Source organism: Arvicanthis niloticus, chromosome 1 (genome assembly GCF_011762505.2).
Source record: "Arvicanthis niloticus isolate mArvNil1 chromosome 1, mArvNil1.pat.X, whole genome shotgun sequence".
Classification (NCBI taxonomy): Eukaryota; Metazoa; Chordata; class Mammalia; order Rodentia; family Muridae; genus Arvicanthis; species Arvicanthis niloticus.
The window spans coordinates 3154903-3171970 of NC_047658.1; the positions used below are offsets into that span (position 1 = coordinate 3154903).

The following is a 17068-nucleotide window of genomic DNA, read 5'->3' on the forward strand; positions in this document are numbered from 1 at the left end:
CCAGTTACTTTCCTTATTGTGCAGAACTTCCAGGAACTTGGTTTCTTCCTGAGGTTTCCGAGACCTTTGACCTTCCCACTGGGAGAAAGTCAGCACAGGCTACCACCTCAGCCCTTTGTGGGACAGGGAGGCTCCTAAGCCCATCTCCCTGCCCCCGCCCTGTTTGCAGAGACAAAGTCCTCTGCCAGCTTTTGGGGCCAGGCTGCACAGGGGAGAGTGACCTGGAGCCACCCTCCTGCTGAGGCCAGGCCTATGATGTTCCGGAGGCAGTGTAAGTCCCAAGAGCAGAGGGTGTGACCATGCCTGGCCAAGCTGCCTCTGAAAGGCTTGGCGCTCTGACCTCCAGCGCCGCCTGCTGGCAACCACGTCAACAACTGGAGAAAACCAAGGCTTCCCAGATCCTATTTTTTTTTTCCATGTGTATTTTTTGTTTTTTAAGGTTTTTTTTTTCTGTAAAATGTCCCGGTTTTCCATAACTTATAAACATGATTTCTATGGAGGGGTGGAGGGGAAGTGACAGGCGGCCCGGCGCTCCTCTGCTGCCTTCAGGAGGACGGGGACATCAAGTCTTTCCTTCCTGAGCACGTACAGCGGCCTCTGCGCCTCGGCATGGGCGCTCACAATCCAATGCCCTTCAGATCCCAGAACTCCCTCCGGGACTCCAGGCCCCCTGGACTCTGTCCCCTGGCGCTGGGGATCCTGGGGCATGGGGTATTTCCCCTCCTTCCCACTGCCCTAACCCCCAGAGGGAGAGGAGGGGAGGGCAGCCGGGCCAGCGGTGGTCTGCAGAGGAAGGCCAGGAGGACTCAACCGATGGTGAGGCCGAAGCCACACAGGAACTTATTCTTGCGGTGGTTCAGGAAGGCGCAGAGGGACAGTGTCAGGGGCAAGGGCGGAAGCTTCTTCTCCAGCGTGGCACCCACGATCCAGTTACTGTTCACAGAGCCTGTGGGCCAAGAGTGGGGCAGAGACTTGGGTGGCTCGATGTGTCTGGTCCCCTACCTCTGTGGTAGCCACAACAGACCGGTTAGTATATGTCCTGTCACTTGTGAAACAGCTACTTGGACCTGTTCCTCTCTAGCTCTGGGGACCCTGGAATGGTAGCTTCCATGAACACATAGGCTAGTGTCCCCGAGTTGGGCTCCAGCTTAGCTCTGTCTTTAGGTAAGGGATAAGGGGATGGAGGCATAGTGCTGGACTCAGTCGGCCTGGCCCAACAGCAGGGAAGGCTGCTGGGGTCACAACCAAGGCCAGATCACCACAACAGCCCCTGTATAGCCCTGGCTGTCCCAGAACTCGTTCCATAGATCAGGCTGGCCTCGAACTCAAGAGATCCACCTGAGGTAACCTCAATAGGTATGTCTCCCTGAGCTAGGGCAGCAGGCAAGACTATTGGGCACTTTCTTAGTGATAGATGTGGGAGTATCCAGATTGTTTTCAGTGGGGCACCCTGGGCTAATGGTCCTGAGGATATAAAAGCCAGCTAAGGAAGCCATAAGGAACAAACCAACAAGTGGCACTGCTCCACAACCTTCTACATCAGCTTGCCTTAGTTTCCTGCTGAGTCCTGCCCCATCTTCTCTTCAGTGATAGGCATGTGATCTGAGAGTTATAACCCAACTCCAGCTCCAGAGGGAGCTCTCTGCTCCCCTGCTGTTTACCATCATGGTGTCTCATCAGCAATAGAAGAACCCCAAGTAAGGCAAGAGTGAGTGGGGAAGCCAGAGAGCTTGTGAGACGGGAATGGGAAGAGAGGGTTTAAAGCATGGCCCCAACATCCACTAGATGTGGCAGGGTAGGAGCCCCACTGTTTGACAAGCCTGAGTAATCTGGAGGTGTACATAGCTCCCAACCCCACTCCCGTAGCATACTTTCAACCTCTCTATTTCCCACAGACACAGCCGAGTCATATCTGGCCTGTTTCCCAGGAGGGAAACTGAGGTCTTCCTTACCTTTGAAGAGGAAGTTGGCCTTGGGCAGGTCCAGCTGATACCCAAAGGAGGCACTGGTATCCTGCATCCTGGTGCTGGCCTCAAACTCCACACCCACCTGCAGCTGGGGGAGGGAAGGCCCAGCACACATTAGCTGCCCATCAGGACTCCTGGGCACACTGACAGCACCAGCAAACCAGCCTGGGACTCACAGCTAGGCGCTCCCTCCAGCTCACCTGGTCACTGGCTCTGTGGTAATACGTCGCATGCATGCCTGCCTGGCCCAGCGTTACTGTAGCCAACCAGTTGTTCACTAGGAGAGCAGAGTTGGGTGAGGACTAGGTATCAAGGGATGTGGGCATCTGGAAACCCTTCCCTCTCACCCTGAGATACAGACCACAGCCTCCTCCCTAAGTGCACCCCAGGCTCACGTGTGTATTTCCCAGCTAGAGACATGACAGTGCCCTCCTCTCCAGGCCGCCGGTGGTAGACGAGCTCTCCACCCAGGGCCAGACACGGTGTGATGCTCTGGAGGTAGTGGGCCACGAGGATTCCTGCAGGAGGAGAGGATGGTCACTCACCAGCCCTGACCAAGCCTAGCCTTGCCCCCTCCCCCCCCAGCAGCTCCTGTCTGTTAAACCTCACAAAAATTCAAGCAGTTCTCCTTGCCCTGCATCTCCTGGGCTATGGCCCCCCAAAAGGAGAACAGAGGCAAGCCACCCTTCAACAGAACATGGTTGCAGGCCCCTCTACATCACAAGCCCACTCTGAGCCACTCTGGTTTAAAGGCAAGACAGGTAACCGGGAGGGAGGAACAGCAGAGTTGCCTGGCCTGTTTAAGTGTCTGAATTCTAGCCCTGGAATGGGGAGAGGGGAGAAAAAAGAAAAGTAAAAACCAAAAGATTGGACTAGATGGGAAGCAAAGACCAGAGAGTTCCCAGGGAGGACCCCAAGGCCAGCCAGGTGGGCAGAGAGGCTTGCTAAGGCAGGGTGCCCTCCCGAGAGTGGGAACAAACAAGCACACCTGGGATCCCACACTTGAGAGAGAATGCCAGGCCATAGCATGTCTGCAAAAACTTTCCCAGGCACATCTGGGAGAATAGTGGGTGAGACTACATGCGGACCAGCTTGTACAAAGAACTAAGTCCTCCCTGTTCCCCGAATGTGTGAGGCAGGGTCCAGGGCTCCCAGCCAGGGCCTGGGTGGGTGTGTTCCCAGAAGTCTGACTATGGCTAGGACAGAAGCAGGTGCCGTGGGTTCAGAGGCTCAGAGGCCAGTGTGAATGTCCCCTCAGTGAGCAAGGGACCATTAGCTTTAGAACAGGATCAACTCAATCACAGCATACCTCTGGTCACCAGTACTAACTCATGTAACTAAGAGGAAACTGAGACTTACTCCTGTGAGTCCTACAGATAGCAACTGCAAGGCAGTAGTCCCTCCCCCACCTACAGCTGTGGGGCTAAGCCAACCCCAAGTGCATCTCAACCTTTAACCTTGGGTCACCACTGCTCCAAGAAAGCCATTTCTCTACCCACAGATCTCACAGCCATAGAGGGTATCTTACAGAAGACCCCCATAGTTTATCAGTGCTTAATGAATATCTGGGCTCCTCAAATAGACTGTGGTGACCTAAGGGTCGGCCACAGCATCGAAACAGAGCCAGCCACCACCAAGGGACTCCTGGTCAACCTGCCACAGGCAGTCCTCTCCTATGTGGATTGAATTTGAAGGCTCTGAATTACGGTGGTTCCTTTTGAGTTTGTGAGGGCTTTTTCTGAGTCAGTGTCCCACTGGTGGCCCAGGTCTACCTTGAGTGCATGGCCCTGTCTAGCCCACTACATAGTACAGCCTGGTTAGAAGCATCACCATAGCCCAGCTTTGAGCTTACTGTGGCTTAAAGTATTTTCTCTCCGGACTTACGTGTAATGGGTGTTTTGCCTGCACCTATGTCTCTGTGATGCCTGGTACCCACAGAGGACAGGAGAGGACATTGAATTGTCTGGAACTAGAGTTATGAGCAGACATATAGGTACTTGAAATTAAACATGAGTCCTCTGGAAAACCAGCCAGGGCTCCCAGCCACCTCTCTAGGACCCCTGACCTATTTATAGTCTTTTCGAAAATTTATTCTTATACCAGATGGGCACTTCATCCCAACATGAGACAGAGGTGGAAGGAGGTAGGCCTCTGAGTCTGGGGCCAGCTTGCTCTACATACTTTGTTCCAGAAAAGCCAGGACTACATAGACCCCCGTTTCAGGAAACAACAAAGGATCTTGCTCTAGAGCTCTGGCTAGCCTCAAAGTTGGGGTGATTCTTCTGCCTTGGCCTCCCAAGTGGTTCGGATTATTAAGTGTGCCCTGCCTTCTATTCAAGATAGCACACCCACTCCACCAGTAATTGTGCAAGCATGTGCAGGTGCTTGTGCAAGTGCACAGGTGTGCATATCAAAGGACAACTTGTGGAGTTGGTTCCTTTCCACGTGTCCCAGGGAATGAAATTCAAGAAGAGGTGTGCCAGCAAGTGCCTGACCGGCTCAGCCCTGCCATCTGCCCACCTTGTTCTGTTGCTGTGACTGTTGTTTTCACTCTGTGCAATCCTGGACAGATCAGAACTTGCGGGGATTCTTCTGCCTGTGTGAGCCACCAAGCTCAGCTAGGCTGAGCCAAAAGCCTAATCAAAGCCGATGTGGAATTCGCTCACTAATTAGCCCAGGATTACCCTGGAGATGAAATCCTCCAGGTTCCTGCCTCTTGAGCACGGGAATTCGGGGTGTGTTCCTCTGCCCACTTTGGTCAGTTGGCTGCTAGGGATTTAATGGAGGGCTCTGTATGTGTCAGGCAAGGTCTCAGGTCAGCAGCTCACAGCTTGACTCTAACCTCCATCACAGGCTGCTTTGGATGCCCAGCCTTTACTACCATGCTTATGACACTGGTCTCCAGGGGAGTTCTGACTACAGCAGCAGCTCCCAAATGAGGTCTTCCTGCAATGCATGAAAATGTTTCAGATGGGTAAAAACTGGAAGGTCTGTCTACATATGGCTACACACCACCTATGCAAGAACAGTCTGGCCAGAGTCATGTCCTAAGGCTCAAAGCCCAGAAATGCTTGAATTAATTTGTAGTGGAGAGTCAGCCCATCAGTAGAGCCCCTGCCCAGAATCCCCCAGTGAGGGGCTGGGGCACAATGGAGAGATTGCCTAACATGCATACTAAGGCCTTGGTTGCCATCTTTAGCACTGCCAATAGATAAATGAATACCAAAGCTTGGCACTTCAGCAGAGCTCAACAAAATCATGTTCTTCACACAAATGGACCAACCAAAGTGGCTCAAAGGGACTAGAATCATTCAAACGGAGAAAAGCCAAGGTAAGGCCTCAGGCAGGCTGTAAGGTCCCGCCAGGTCCCAGCCTGATCAAGGCTGACAGCTTTAATTCTTTTTTTCTGAGACAGGGTTTCCCTGTGTAGCCCTGGCTGTCCTAAAGGTGTGTGCAGCTACACCTGCTTGGCTGACAGCATCTTGAATGAATACCAATCACTATGCAGATGTGCAGGCTGGCTCCCTGGAGAGCAGGCAGCTCTGTGTTCCAGCAGAGACCTTCTCATCCCTGACATGCCAGGAATACCTTAAAAAAAATAAACAAAACAACAACCAAAACCAAAGCCACCCTTCCTCTTCTCCCTTCCTGGGTGAGGCTCTGGCATTTTGGAGCAGCTGTCCGGCTCACTCCAGTAAAGATGTGCGGCCGCCCCCCCCCCCCCCCCAAAGCCCTCAGAGATTAAACAGAGGCCGTTGTGTAAGTCAAAGAACTGACTACCATTCCTGGGTACCTGCAGTGAAAGGACAAATTTCACTCCTCAGAGTTGTCCTCTGACCTCCACATACAGTGACACACAATGATAAACAAAATCAAAAAATAAAGCAGCAATCAGTTGCTGGGCAGTGGTGGCACACTTCTTTAATTCTGCCATTTGGGAGGCAAACTGGGGGTGGGGGGTGGAGGGTGGGGGGTGGAGGGAAATCTCTGAATTTGAGGCCAGCCAGGTCTCCAGAGTGAGTTCCAGGACAGCCAGGGCTACACAGAGAAACCCTGAATGAAAAAAATTTCCACCCACCTACCCAGAAAGTGTTCAGTTACTTGAATTTGCTTCATGTGTGACTTATCCTAACAGTGACACACTCGTTGTATGAACATTTGGGGTAAAGTACATATTTGCCAGGTAGAGTTGTATACTCTAAAGGTACTACTCAGGAGAAAAGCAGGCAAGAACTCAGGTGAGTTCTGGGCCAGCCCTCAACAATTGCCAGACATGGTGGCACATGCCTTTAATCCCAGCACTCTGGAGGTAGAGGCAGGCAGATACTTTTGAGTCCGAGGCCAGTCTGTTCTACAGAGCAAGCTCCAGGATAGTCAGGGCTACACAGTGAAATCCTATATTATAAAAGAGAAGAAAACAAAGTCATGACCACTCCATGAGTACCTCACTGGTGGATCTAGGCAGGTGCCAAGCCTCAGCCCTGTCTACAGCTAACATTCCTACGTGTTTTTTATCTGGAAGTCCATGCTAGAATGGCCACTCCCCAGAGTTCACACAGGCCTTTTGTCCACCATCTCATTGTCAGCGCTTAAATACACCCTATGGGGTAGGCTTGCATTCAATGGACAGTGATGAGCAACTCCTGTGCACCTTGAAGAAGGAGCAGACAGACGTGCGAGGGCCACATGGCCAGAGTTATGGTACCCGTCTTGGCCTGTCTTGTCTTTCTCTGTCTGTACATGGCCATCCTGTGCTGTTCTATGACCAAAACCCAAGTCCAAGTACCACAGGTAGGTAGACTAAAAACAGTTCCATCCCCTAGCACTCAGGACGTACCTGACCTTAGAGAGTGGGAGTCACCAAGCTTCACCAGTGTCACTAGGCTGCACATGGCTGAGCAGACAACAGCAGCCCAGGGCTGAACTGGGTCCCCCAATGATGGTCACTGCCTGATGGCACTGTACAGTTTTGCTCCATGAGAATGGAATCCAGGAAGTTTACCATGGTACCCACGCCATCTATATTTACTCCATTTTACCGCTTTCCTTGGGGAAACAGGTTTCCCTACCTACGGAGACCAGGTGTGGTGGTCTGAATGAGAAACCCTCACAGTCCCAGGCATTGTAACACTTGTATCCCTTGGTGGTACTGTGTGGAGAGGCCTGGGCATGGCCTGCTTGAGGAAGTATGTCACTGGGGCAGACTCTGAAGGTTCAAAGCCAATGTCATTCTCAGTGGTCTCTCTCGATTTGTTTCCTGCTTCTGCTGCGAGGCCTGTCACTTGTCGTCAGGTTCCACTGACAGGAGAAACTCTCACCCTCTGGACCTAGACGCCCAAACAAACTCAGCCTTCCCACTGTGGCACTGGCCATGGTGTCTGACCACACCAACTGAACACTCAAAGGGGAGGCTGGCCTTTCTTGCACAAGTCTTCCTGAGCATTGGAACGACAGGCTTGTATCAGCACGGCCAGATTTCTTCCTTTATTTCAGAGACATTCTCACTATGCAGGAGTTAACTTAGGAGATCCAGTGCCTCTGCCTACGGAGTGCTACGCCTAAAGGCACAATGGCCCAGCGGTTAGCACTGACAGCTCTTGCAGAAGATCTAGATATTTCCAGCACCCACATCAAATAAAGTTAAAAAAAAAAAAAAAAAGTAGGTACCTGTCCCCGACAGGAATCTAACATCTATCTTTGACCCTCCCTGGTCCTGAGATTACAGGTGTAGTCACACCCGACTTTGTGGTTTGCTTTTTATTTCATTTTTTGAGAAGGATTCACAGCTCAGGCTGCCCCACCTCAGCCTGTGAGTGTTGGGACTACAAGCTTGTCTCAGCACCCAAGGATCCCAGGCCACTCTTACCCTGCCACGTCTCAGTGGCAAAGCCATGTGCCTTGTGGGGAGAGGGGATCTGGATCAAGACTTCATGAGCACCAGTGAGCCCCCAACTCTTACCTGAACCCACCAAGACATCTGGGTTGCCCAGGGTGACAGCAGCCGTAAAGTCGGAGCCACGGTACTCGCCATCCACCTGCCAGTTCACGAACTTGGACTGCTGGGTCTGTGGGGGAGGGGCAGTGTGAGGACTATGGGTGAGGGAGCACCTTTAAGGGTGACGGGCCATGCCCACACAGGCTCACCTGAATGGCCATCTTGGACCTGAGTCCTGGGCTCAGCTGGTGGATGATCTGTGCATTGAGGCTGCCACTATTATCCATGTCACCCACCAGCACGGGGAATGCCTATGGGACAGAGGGAAGGTTAGAGGTCACAATCACATTGGCATTGCCTCCAGCATGAGGCCTACTCAGTGCTTACACCGACCACACTTAACTTGGGTCATCATTTCAGTCACATACCTGGCCCTGGAGCTACTGGGTTGTGAACCCCACAGCTAGGCAGACAGTCCTTTTTATTTTTATTTTTTTGAGAGACAGGGTTCCCTGCTGCTCAGGAGCCTGAAACTATTTATCTTAACTAAAGTTTCTATTGCTTGGATAAACAGCAGGACCAAATACTAACTGGGGAAGCAAAGACTTCCTTCAGCTTATAGTTCCATACTACAGTCTGTCACTGAGGGAGGGAGGGAAGTCAGGGCAAGCACCCGAGGAGGCAGGTGCTGAGCCACAGAAGGGTGCACCTTACTGGCACTCAGCCTTTCCTGCGCACCCCCGACCAGCCCGGGGGCAGCACTGCCTACAGTGAGCCTGGGCCTCCACATCCATCGTCATTCTAGAAAGTGGCCACAATCTGCCGGTGGCATTTTCTCAGTTGATATTGTCTCCCCAGGTGACTGGAGCTTCTCAGCCCGACCAGCCGCACTAGCTTAGTCACACCAGAGTCGCTGCTACGCACGCTCACGAGCTCCTGAGTGTTGGGTTACAGTCCTGCACTAGCTAGTCACCACACCAGCTTCGCCACTATGCACGCTCACGTACACACACTCACGAGCTCCTGAGTGCTGGGTTACAGTCTGCACCACCAGCCAGCACTTTGGCTTGTATTTTTATTTACTTATGGAAGTCAGTCCTGCTATGTGGCCTGGAACTCCTCATCCTCCTGCCACAGCTGTGTTTGAGCAGGCTCTCCTTCCTGGCTGACAGCACAGGACCTCCATGCCATGGTGGCCTTCTGTCCCTACCACAATAGCATACTCTCTCTGTCCAACTACCAAGAGGCCATCTGCTCACCTCACTTCACCATCTCCAGGCTAAGTCCAGCCTGGACTCTGAGATACCGACCTGCTCCACTCTTCAAAACAGGCCTCAAGGGGCCAAAGAGACGGTGCAGTAGGAAGGGTAAATGTGCTTGTCACCAAGCCTGAGGACAGCAGTTTCAGCCCCAGAGCACACAAGATGGAAGGAAAGACGTTGTCCTCTGCCCTCCACAGCAGGCCCCCCACCCCCATGCAATTCCGAGTGCAGCTCAAGTCTTTCCTGCCTGGAAACATGTTTCCATAGAGTTTGAGTCCAGGAAGGGCTTGGATAGGTATGAACTGGTTAAGAGTACTCCTACATGCAAGCATGAGAACCCATGTTCAAATCCCTAGCACATGTATCTCATGGTGTAAGTATCATGTACGGCTGCACATGCCTGTCACTCTAACCCTGTAGAGATGGTGGGTGCCTGTGAGCTCGGCTGGTGGCCTGCCTAAGCCTAGGCAGTGAGCTTTCAGATCCAATGTCCCATTCTGGCTTTTGCACCTGCACACATGCTATTCCACACAAACAAGTGCTAAGGCCGCAGTTCAGTCAGTGCAAAGGCTTGTCTAGTGTGTCCAGGCTGAGTCCCAGCACCAGAGAAAAGCAAGCGTGATGACTTAGGCCTGCAATGCCAGCACTCAGGGGAGGTAAAGGCAGGTGGACTGACAGTTTAAGATCAACCTAAGCCACAGCTCAGTATCTCCAAAAACACCAAGAAAAAAACCACAGGTAACATAAGGAGAGCTCTAACTCAGACCTCTACCTCCTACCCCACGCAGCTCCACACCCCACTATCCATGTCTGAGGAACATACCTGAAGCACCCATCTGACCCTGTTTCTGTGGCTCTCTAGTGCCCCCTAGAGCACACCCAAGCAAAGAGCTTGACATTCTAGATATCTGGGTCCAAGCATCCTGGTCATCACTTAGTTGTCCCCCAAGCCCCTGCTCCCAGCATCACCCAGACAAAACCCAGCCCAGGACCAGACAAAGAACAGTGTGTTAGGGATATTGCGACAGGAAGGAATCACCCATGTCCCAACACCTCCACAGCCTTTGGCTGTTCACCCCCTCTCCTCCTCCCCTTCGAACCCCTTGAGTCTGTCACCTGGCCAGTGGATTTCCTTCACAGATATTAGAATGACTAAAGGAACCTTACCTCTGTGGGACTCAGCTGCTTTGTTCCCACGTATGTGACTCCGAAGTGGTAGTTGGACTCCCCAATTGTGCCAAGGGCTACTGTGTGGGTCACCTGGGAGAAAGAGTGGGCGGTGGGGTCTTGGTGATGGCTGGGGGATGAAAACTACTGGTGTGGAAATGGGGAGTGAACACTGGGTGGCAGGCCGTGGTTGGCAGCATCAATGCCCAGGGTTCCAAGAAAACACCAGGCCTGACTTATGAGATTATAAAGGTTACTAGTGAGAAAAGTGGGGCCAGGGTGGGCTCCACACTCACCGTCTGCATTCCCGATTGACTTTACAGGGTAAGAATTCTGGGTCCCTAAACCCTAATTCTCCCACCCCGAGTAGTCACCCTGGAATATGTGAGCCTTACTGTTAGTTTGCCTTCCACGTTTTGATACAGGAGCTTGCTATGCATGCCACACTGGTTGGGAGAGTATGATCTTTCTGCCTCTGCCTTGGCCAGTGGTACCACTGGAGTGCCATCAGAATGTTCTACTTACCCAAAAGCCCAAGCCTTCAAGAGTGAGGGGATCTGTATGCATGGAGAGGTATGCCTATTGTGATCTCTGGAGGGTTAAGGCACCACAAAGACTTACCTGGAAACGGTTGCTCAACCCTTTGTTGACTGTAAGTTTGACACCTTCCATCTGAACCGGGAACAGCTCTGCAGAAGAGAGATGCTGTCACACCCCAAATTCTTTTCCTCCCATCCGAAGCTCTCTCCAGAGACCCATATCTCACTAACCAACCAACCAACCAACCAACCAACCAACCAACCAACCAACTAATCCCAGCACTAGAGGAACCTTGGCCTACTTGATAGGGCCAGGCCCTCTGCATGTTTTATACCCAGTGCAATCATCTGAACTTAGGAAACATACTTTCTTGCCAAAGTTCTCATTCTTACAGTTGTCACCACACAGTTCTCAGTATTTAGTAAGTTAACACATACTTGAATATCAAGAGTAAGAATGTATCCCTCTTATGATCAAAATGTCAAAATGATCCTAGGCTAGGATCCTTGGGTTGAACCCCTTGGGGGAACATTGGGGAACACCTCTTGACACCGTGACCTTGGGCTATAATTCCTTTCCTGATCACACTACTGAGTCTTGGTGGGGTTGGTCCCCTAGCTCTAAATACCCTAAGACTTCTCTCTTCTGCTGTTGCATTCTTCCCCCAAGGAGTTCAACATTTGATCGCAGTACGGAGCACCAAGTTCAAGGTCTCGCCGCCCCATCCCATCCTCAGCTCCTAACGTTGCTAGTATTCCGATCAAGGATCGCAATGATGTGTGCCAATCCTCCGGGGGTCCTTTCCCTTTCCCTGGAGCTATTGGGGCCGGGCGCCCCTCACCCTTGCACTTCCGGTGGCACTCCTCGAACGTGCCCGGGTTGGGTAGACAGCCGCAGCTCCCATCCTCCGAGGCCGCCGCAGCGCCGCTGGCCGCAGCCCCGGGAGTCCGTTCCGAACCGCGGCCAGCGCTTGACCCAGTGCCCAGGCCGCCTCCGAGTGGCGGCAGCGTGAAACCAGGCGGCGAAGGCGGCGGCGGTAGACCCACGAGGGACGGCGTAGGAGGCGGTGGTGGCCCTGCGGGCGGAGAGCTAGCAGCCAACACGTTCCCCATGGTATCTGCGAGGGGAAAGGTCAGAGGGCAGGGGTCAGGGGCTACACGCACACCCCCGGATGCAACCTCAGGCGCTTCCCACCCAACGCAGACTCGGTTCTCACTGGCGGCGGCTGCGGCGCCTGTTCCCGGCCTGGGATCCGCTCCTACCCCGTGCGCTATGCGCAACCGAACCCGCTGCCGCCGCCGCCGCCGCTGTTTCCCCGCCCCATGGAGCCTATTGGTTCGGTGTCCTCCGAGTTCCGCCCACCGCCCCAGAAGAAGGACATTCTATTGGAGACTTGGTAGGAAGTCTCACCCTCCTCGTTAAAACACCTATTTCTATTGGTTCCTAGTCGAAATCAGTCAGGGCAGCTTCCTTTACTTTCCTATTGGCTCGTATATCCCGTGTCCATTGGTTCGCGACGCCGCGGGCTGGAACTAGTTCGCTATTGGTCGATATCTCACGCATTGAAACGCCTACTTGCTCGTTGCCCCGCCCTCCTCTAGGAGGCGCGGAGCCCCGCCCCAGAAAATGCCGTGACCATTGGCGGACTTTGGCTCATTTCGCATTCTAATTGGCTACAGTATTTCTAATGGGCCGACCTTGGTGACGTATCATGATAGTTCTTTCATTGGCTAACGTGTCAGGGTCAAAGGGCATTGGTAGAGGTGGGTTGCGCTGCAGACGCTGCTAGGCAGCAAGGTCAGGTCTCGCGTCCCAACAGGCACCGCGGTGGAGAGGCAGGGTCTCTGACCGGAAAGCCGGAAGTGCTGCCCCTTCCCACAGTGCCTCGGGAAAGTTTGAAACCAGTTTTGTGAAAACTGGCCCGCATCTACCTACCCACAATGCCCGCTTTCTCCCTTAACGCAACAGCTGCCTTGACCCCCCCTTTTTTACCCATCATGCCATCTGTTCCTTGCGTCACTGTGGCTTCTATCTTTGGCCCATTCATTCCTTTCCCATTACCCAGCATTCATTCGCCCATTCATTGCGCTTCAGTCCCTAGACTCCGCTTAGCCCGTTTCTGACTGTTCACTTTTACCATCCTTCTGGCCTTCCTCTAATTAATCGTCTCGGAATCTTTTACCTTCTGGCTATTACTCATTATGCCCTCGGCTCCAGTTGCTTATCTCTTTGCCTCCGGCTCATTCGTTTAGCTACTTTACCCATCACGCCTAGGGGGCTTCTTTGAAAATATTTGCCTCATGACCTTGAACACCTCTTGCATACTTATCGTTTTTGTTTTAGTTCATGCTGTTTTGCTTATTACTCATTAATTTCTGGGGCACCTTTTAACTTTTGTTTGGGAGGGAGGGAAATCTATTGACTTACAGGTCACGAATACCTTCAAGCACCAGCTCTCATTCATTTCACTCACGTGCTACCCCACTCCCTTCACTTCTAACAGAAAACACAAGACTTTATCAAAGTATAAACTCATATTATGTAGGAAATGCTTACAAAATAATATTCCCAACCCAGATGCCCAGATTCTCCATCACACACACACACACCATCCCCTAAAGAGGGATGTGTAGTTCTCATCTCACTGGATAGGGGTTAAAAGAATTCAGTAGTCTTCAAGATAAGAGTAGATTTTCCCAAACTTGGGGTGGCAAGGCACACTTGCATTAAGCTCTCCCCTCCAGCACTGGATCTAGAATTCATGCTCTGGAGACCGGAAATGAGGTGCTGGGTGATGAGGAGAGGGAGTGAACCCTGAGATTCCTGCCTGCAGGAGTGGGTGGAGATGGCGAGGTCCTACCTTATACTGAGTATCCTTCTACACTCGCCATCCTTTTCACTTTTGGGGATCAGATGAGCTTCTGCTGCCTGGAGGGCTCAGGTCTGAGCAGCAGGGAGCCCCTGATCCTGTTCTTGTATATCTATCTGTTGGGATTCTATTGCCTGAGGACAAGTGCAAGGTCCAGAATTCTTTGGGACTTTAAGGGTAGTGTTCGGTGAGTGCCATGGTAGGGTCACAGTCTTAGGAGTCCTTGAGGGGGTCACAGGTGGTGCAGAAGGATATTCTGAGCTCCCTGCCTCGGGAGATAAAATTCCCAGGTTTCTAGTTATGCAGGTTTGCCTGCCTCAGAAATCATAGGCTGGATGTCTTGGTGGAGCCACTAAGAAGTCACAGGTGGATTGCATGGGTGACAGCTGTCACTGGCCTGCCTGGAAGTCAAAGTGTCCTAGATCACTGGTGGAAAGCTGAGGGGTCAAGGGTGAAAGGTGAGAGGTCAGAGCCCCTGTGCCTCCCTCACACATACATGGCCCGTGACACAAAAAAGTCTTTGCTCTGGTAGGAGTCAGAGGGGCTGGGATAGGACAGGGCATCATAAATAGGGTTGATTTTATCCAGGAAGTCTTCCTCCTCATCTTCCTCTTCATCTTCCAGACTCAGGGAAACCCCCTCCACAACATTGGGTCCTGGAGGCACCAGAAGAGAAGGTCCCAGGCTTGTAGCCCCCAGCAGCAGGGGCCCTGACCGCTCTTCCAGGGTGGGCAACTCGTGATACCGAGGCATCTCCTAGCAGTGGGGAGCAAGCAAGATGTCAAGGTCATCTCAGTCTCAGGATGGCATCCCAGGTCTGCCTCCTGCCAATCAGATCCAACACCACCACTGTCTTCCTTTCTCCCTGGACCAAACTTCTATGTACAGTCACTTCTAACCCAAGCCCAGCACTGACTCCTTACCCTCAATCTTCCTCTTTGACCTCTGAAACCCAGTCCCTAACCAAGAACATCTGACCTCTGTTGTCTCTCTCTCTCTCCCTCTCTCACTGCCCCTGCCCCTGCCCCTGTCCCTGCCCCTGTCCCTGCCCCTCTCCCTGTCCCTGTCCCTGCCCCTCTCCCTCTCCCTCTCTCCCTCTCTCACTGCCCCTGTCCCTGTCCCTGTCCCTGTCCCTGTCTCTCTCTCTCCCTCTCCCTCTCCCTCTCCCTCTCCCTCTCCCTCTCCCTCTCCCTCTCCCTCTCCCTCTCCCTCTCCCTCTCATGTAGCTCTGGCTGTTCTAGTGAGCCTCAGTCTTCAAGTGTTCTTCCTCAACCTCCTGAGTGGTAGAATCACACAGGTCTGGGCTGCCATAATTACAAAATGCTGGAGATTGAACCCAGGGCTTTGTGCGTGCTGGGCATAAAACAACGAGACCAACCAACTTATAACCCGAGCCTGACCTCAATCTTTTTGTGAGTTTGGAGAAGAGGCCTAATGTAACTCAATTTGTTCTCTGTAGCCAAGGATGACCTTGAACTCCTGACCCTCCAGCCTCCATCTCCTTTGTGTTGGGATGAGAAGTGTGCACTGTTGTGATCTGACTGATTTTTTTGTTGTTGTTGTTTTATTTTACACAAGGTCTCACTAGGTAGCATAGGTTGGATCCAAACATGGTGGTCCTGCCTCAGATACTAAGATTACAGGTGTGTACCCCATGTGTACCCCACACCAGGCTTGGCTTTGGGCTTTTTTTTTTTCTACAGTTTTGTAAAAATTTGTGTCTGTGTGTGTGTGTGTGTGTGTGTGTGTGTGTGTGTGAGAGAGAGAGAGAGAGAGAGAGAGAGAGAGAGAGAGAGAGAGAGAGAGAGAGAGAATCTGATCCCTTATAGCTGGAGACACGGGTATTGGGGGATGCCTGCCTAGTATGTGACTCAAACACAACTCTGGTCCTCATGACACAGCAAGCTCTAAACTGCTGAGCCAACAATCCTGCTGCTTTTCTTGGCTATTTTGAAACCAAATCTCACTCTGGAGCTCAGGCTAGCCTTCTAGCCATGGTTGGTTGAATCCACTGTGACTCAAATTTCTGGTGATTCTCTTTTCTTGTGCTGGCATCACATGGTGAGCTATGGTACACAGCTCTGACCTCAGTATTTACTTTATTTAACCTTGAGTGCCAATCAGGTGTCTCAGGCTGCTCTGGCCTCCTTATCTGACCCTTGACTACCAAGGAGATGGTCTATGATGTCTCTGTCATAGAGGGGGACCCCAGGGAAATGTCTCTATCATAGAAGAGGGCCCCAGGGGAATGGCTCCATCATAGACTGGGGCCCCAGAGGAATGGCTCTCTGGTGGTATCTCTGCTTCAGGCACAGCCCTGGGCAACTCATATTCTCTACATCACTCAACTCTACCCAACCTTGACCCTTAACCCTTAAGCCACCCCCTAAGCCCACCCTGGTTTACGAAGAAGCTCCCACCTGATCAGCACAAGAGACACCAGCATCGAAGTATGGTGTCTTCACTGGGCTGTGCTCCGAGGCTCCCAAAGTGAAGAGCTGAGAGGGCTGTGGAAGGGCACAAAGGTAAGCCAGGATCCTCCTGGCTGCCACTCCCAGCCAGCCCCCTCCCAGCTTGACCCCAGGGAGGAAGGCAGGGTATGGAGGCATGGTAGCTTGGATTCTAGGAACATCTCACCATCTCAGGTTCCTCCAGCTTGGCCTTCGGAGTGGGTGGCTTATAGGAGGGAGGTCCTTCCAGTCTGCAGGGGTCAGAGGTAGATGGCAGATCAGTGGGAGGTTAGCCCCTCCTTTCCCAATTTCTGCTCTTACAGGAGGTGCCTCTGGTTCTCCAGAGGAACAAAGAACTGGTCACTGGCCCTTGCTGCCAGTCTGGCCACTTGATGGGTAGGTAGGAAACGCTGGTTTTTTGTTTGTTTGTTTGTTTGTTTTGTTTTTTCAAGACAGGGTTTCTCTGTGTAGCCCTGGCTGTCCTGGAAATCACTCTGTAGACCAGGCTGGCCTCAGAAATCTGCCTGCCTTTGCCTCCCAAGTGCTGGGATTAAAGGCCTGTGCCACCACTGCCCGGTGAAACACTGTTTTTTTTTTTTTTTTTTTTTTTTTTTTTTTTTAATAGGGGTTTTCAGCACCATCCCTGCCCCTGCCTCAGTGTCATGAAGGAGTCACAGTCCCAGAACCCTCTGGACAGAATTCAGAGAATTCTCTTTCAAACAGGTGAGCCAGGTGTGTGGCCCACACCTGTCTTCCCACTACTAAGGAAGGTCTCTGAGTTCAAAGCCAGCCCTGGCTACAGGGGGAGCTCCAGGCCATCAGTGCCACATAGTGGGATCCTGTTTCAAAAACAAACGCATTAAGGCAGATGGAGCCTG

The 17068-nt window shown here is 52.2% G+C and overlaps 2 protein-coding genes across 2 annotated transcripts in view; both read right to left on the reverse strand.

The window, feature by feature from the left end:
• Positions 1-399: 399 nt before the first annotated feature.
• Tomm40 (translocase of outer mitochondrial membrane 40) lies at positions 400-12224 on the reverse strand. The gene is made up of 10 exons (XM_034499361.2): positions 12088-12224; positions 11713-11988; positions 10953-11020; positions 10332-10424; positions 8112-8213; positions 7927-8032; positions 2363-2485; positions 2168-2244; positions 1953-2055; positions 400-946 (listed from the first exon to the last, which is right to left on the reverse strand). The coding sequence occupies exons 2-10, from the start codon at positions 11981-11983 to the stop codon at positions 807-809; spliced, it is 1083 nt and encodes a 360-aa protein (XP_034355252.1). The 5' UTR covers positions 11984-11988; positions 12088-12224; the 3' UTR covers positions 400-806.
• A 1162-nt stretch (positions 12225-13386) lies between these two features.
• Positions 13387-17068, reverse strand: part of Nectin2 (nectin cell adhesion molecule 2) — a 33522-nt gene continuing 29840 nt past the window's right edge. Inside the window, exons 7-9 of the mRNA XM_034516404.2 lie at positions 16378-16441; positions 16161-16247; positions 13387-14496 (exon numbers count right to left, since the gene is read on the reverse strand). Of these exons, the coding sequence (XP_034372295.1) occupies positions 14227-14496; positions 16161-16247; positions 16378-16441 (421 nt within the window). The 3' untranslated portion in view covers positions 13387-14226. The remainder of the gene's footprint in view (positions 14497-16160; positions 16248-16377; positions 16442-17068) is intronic.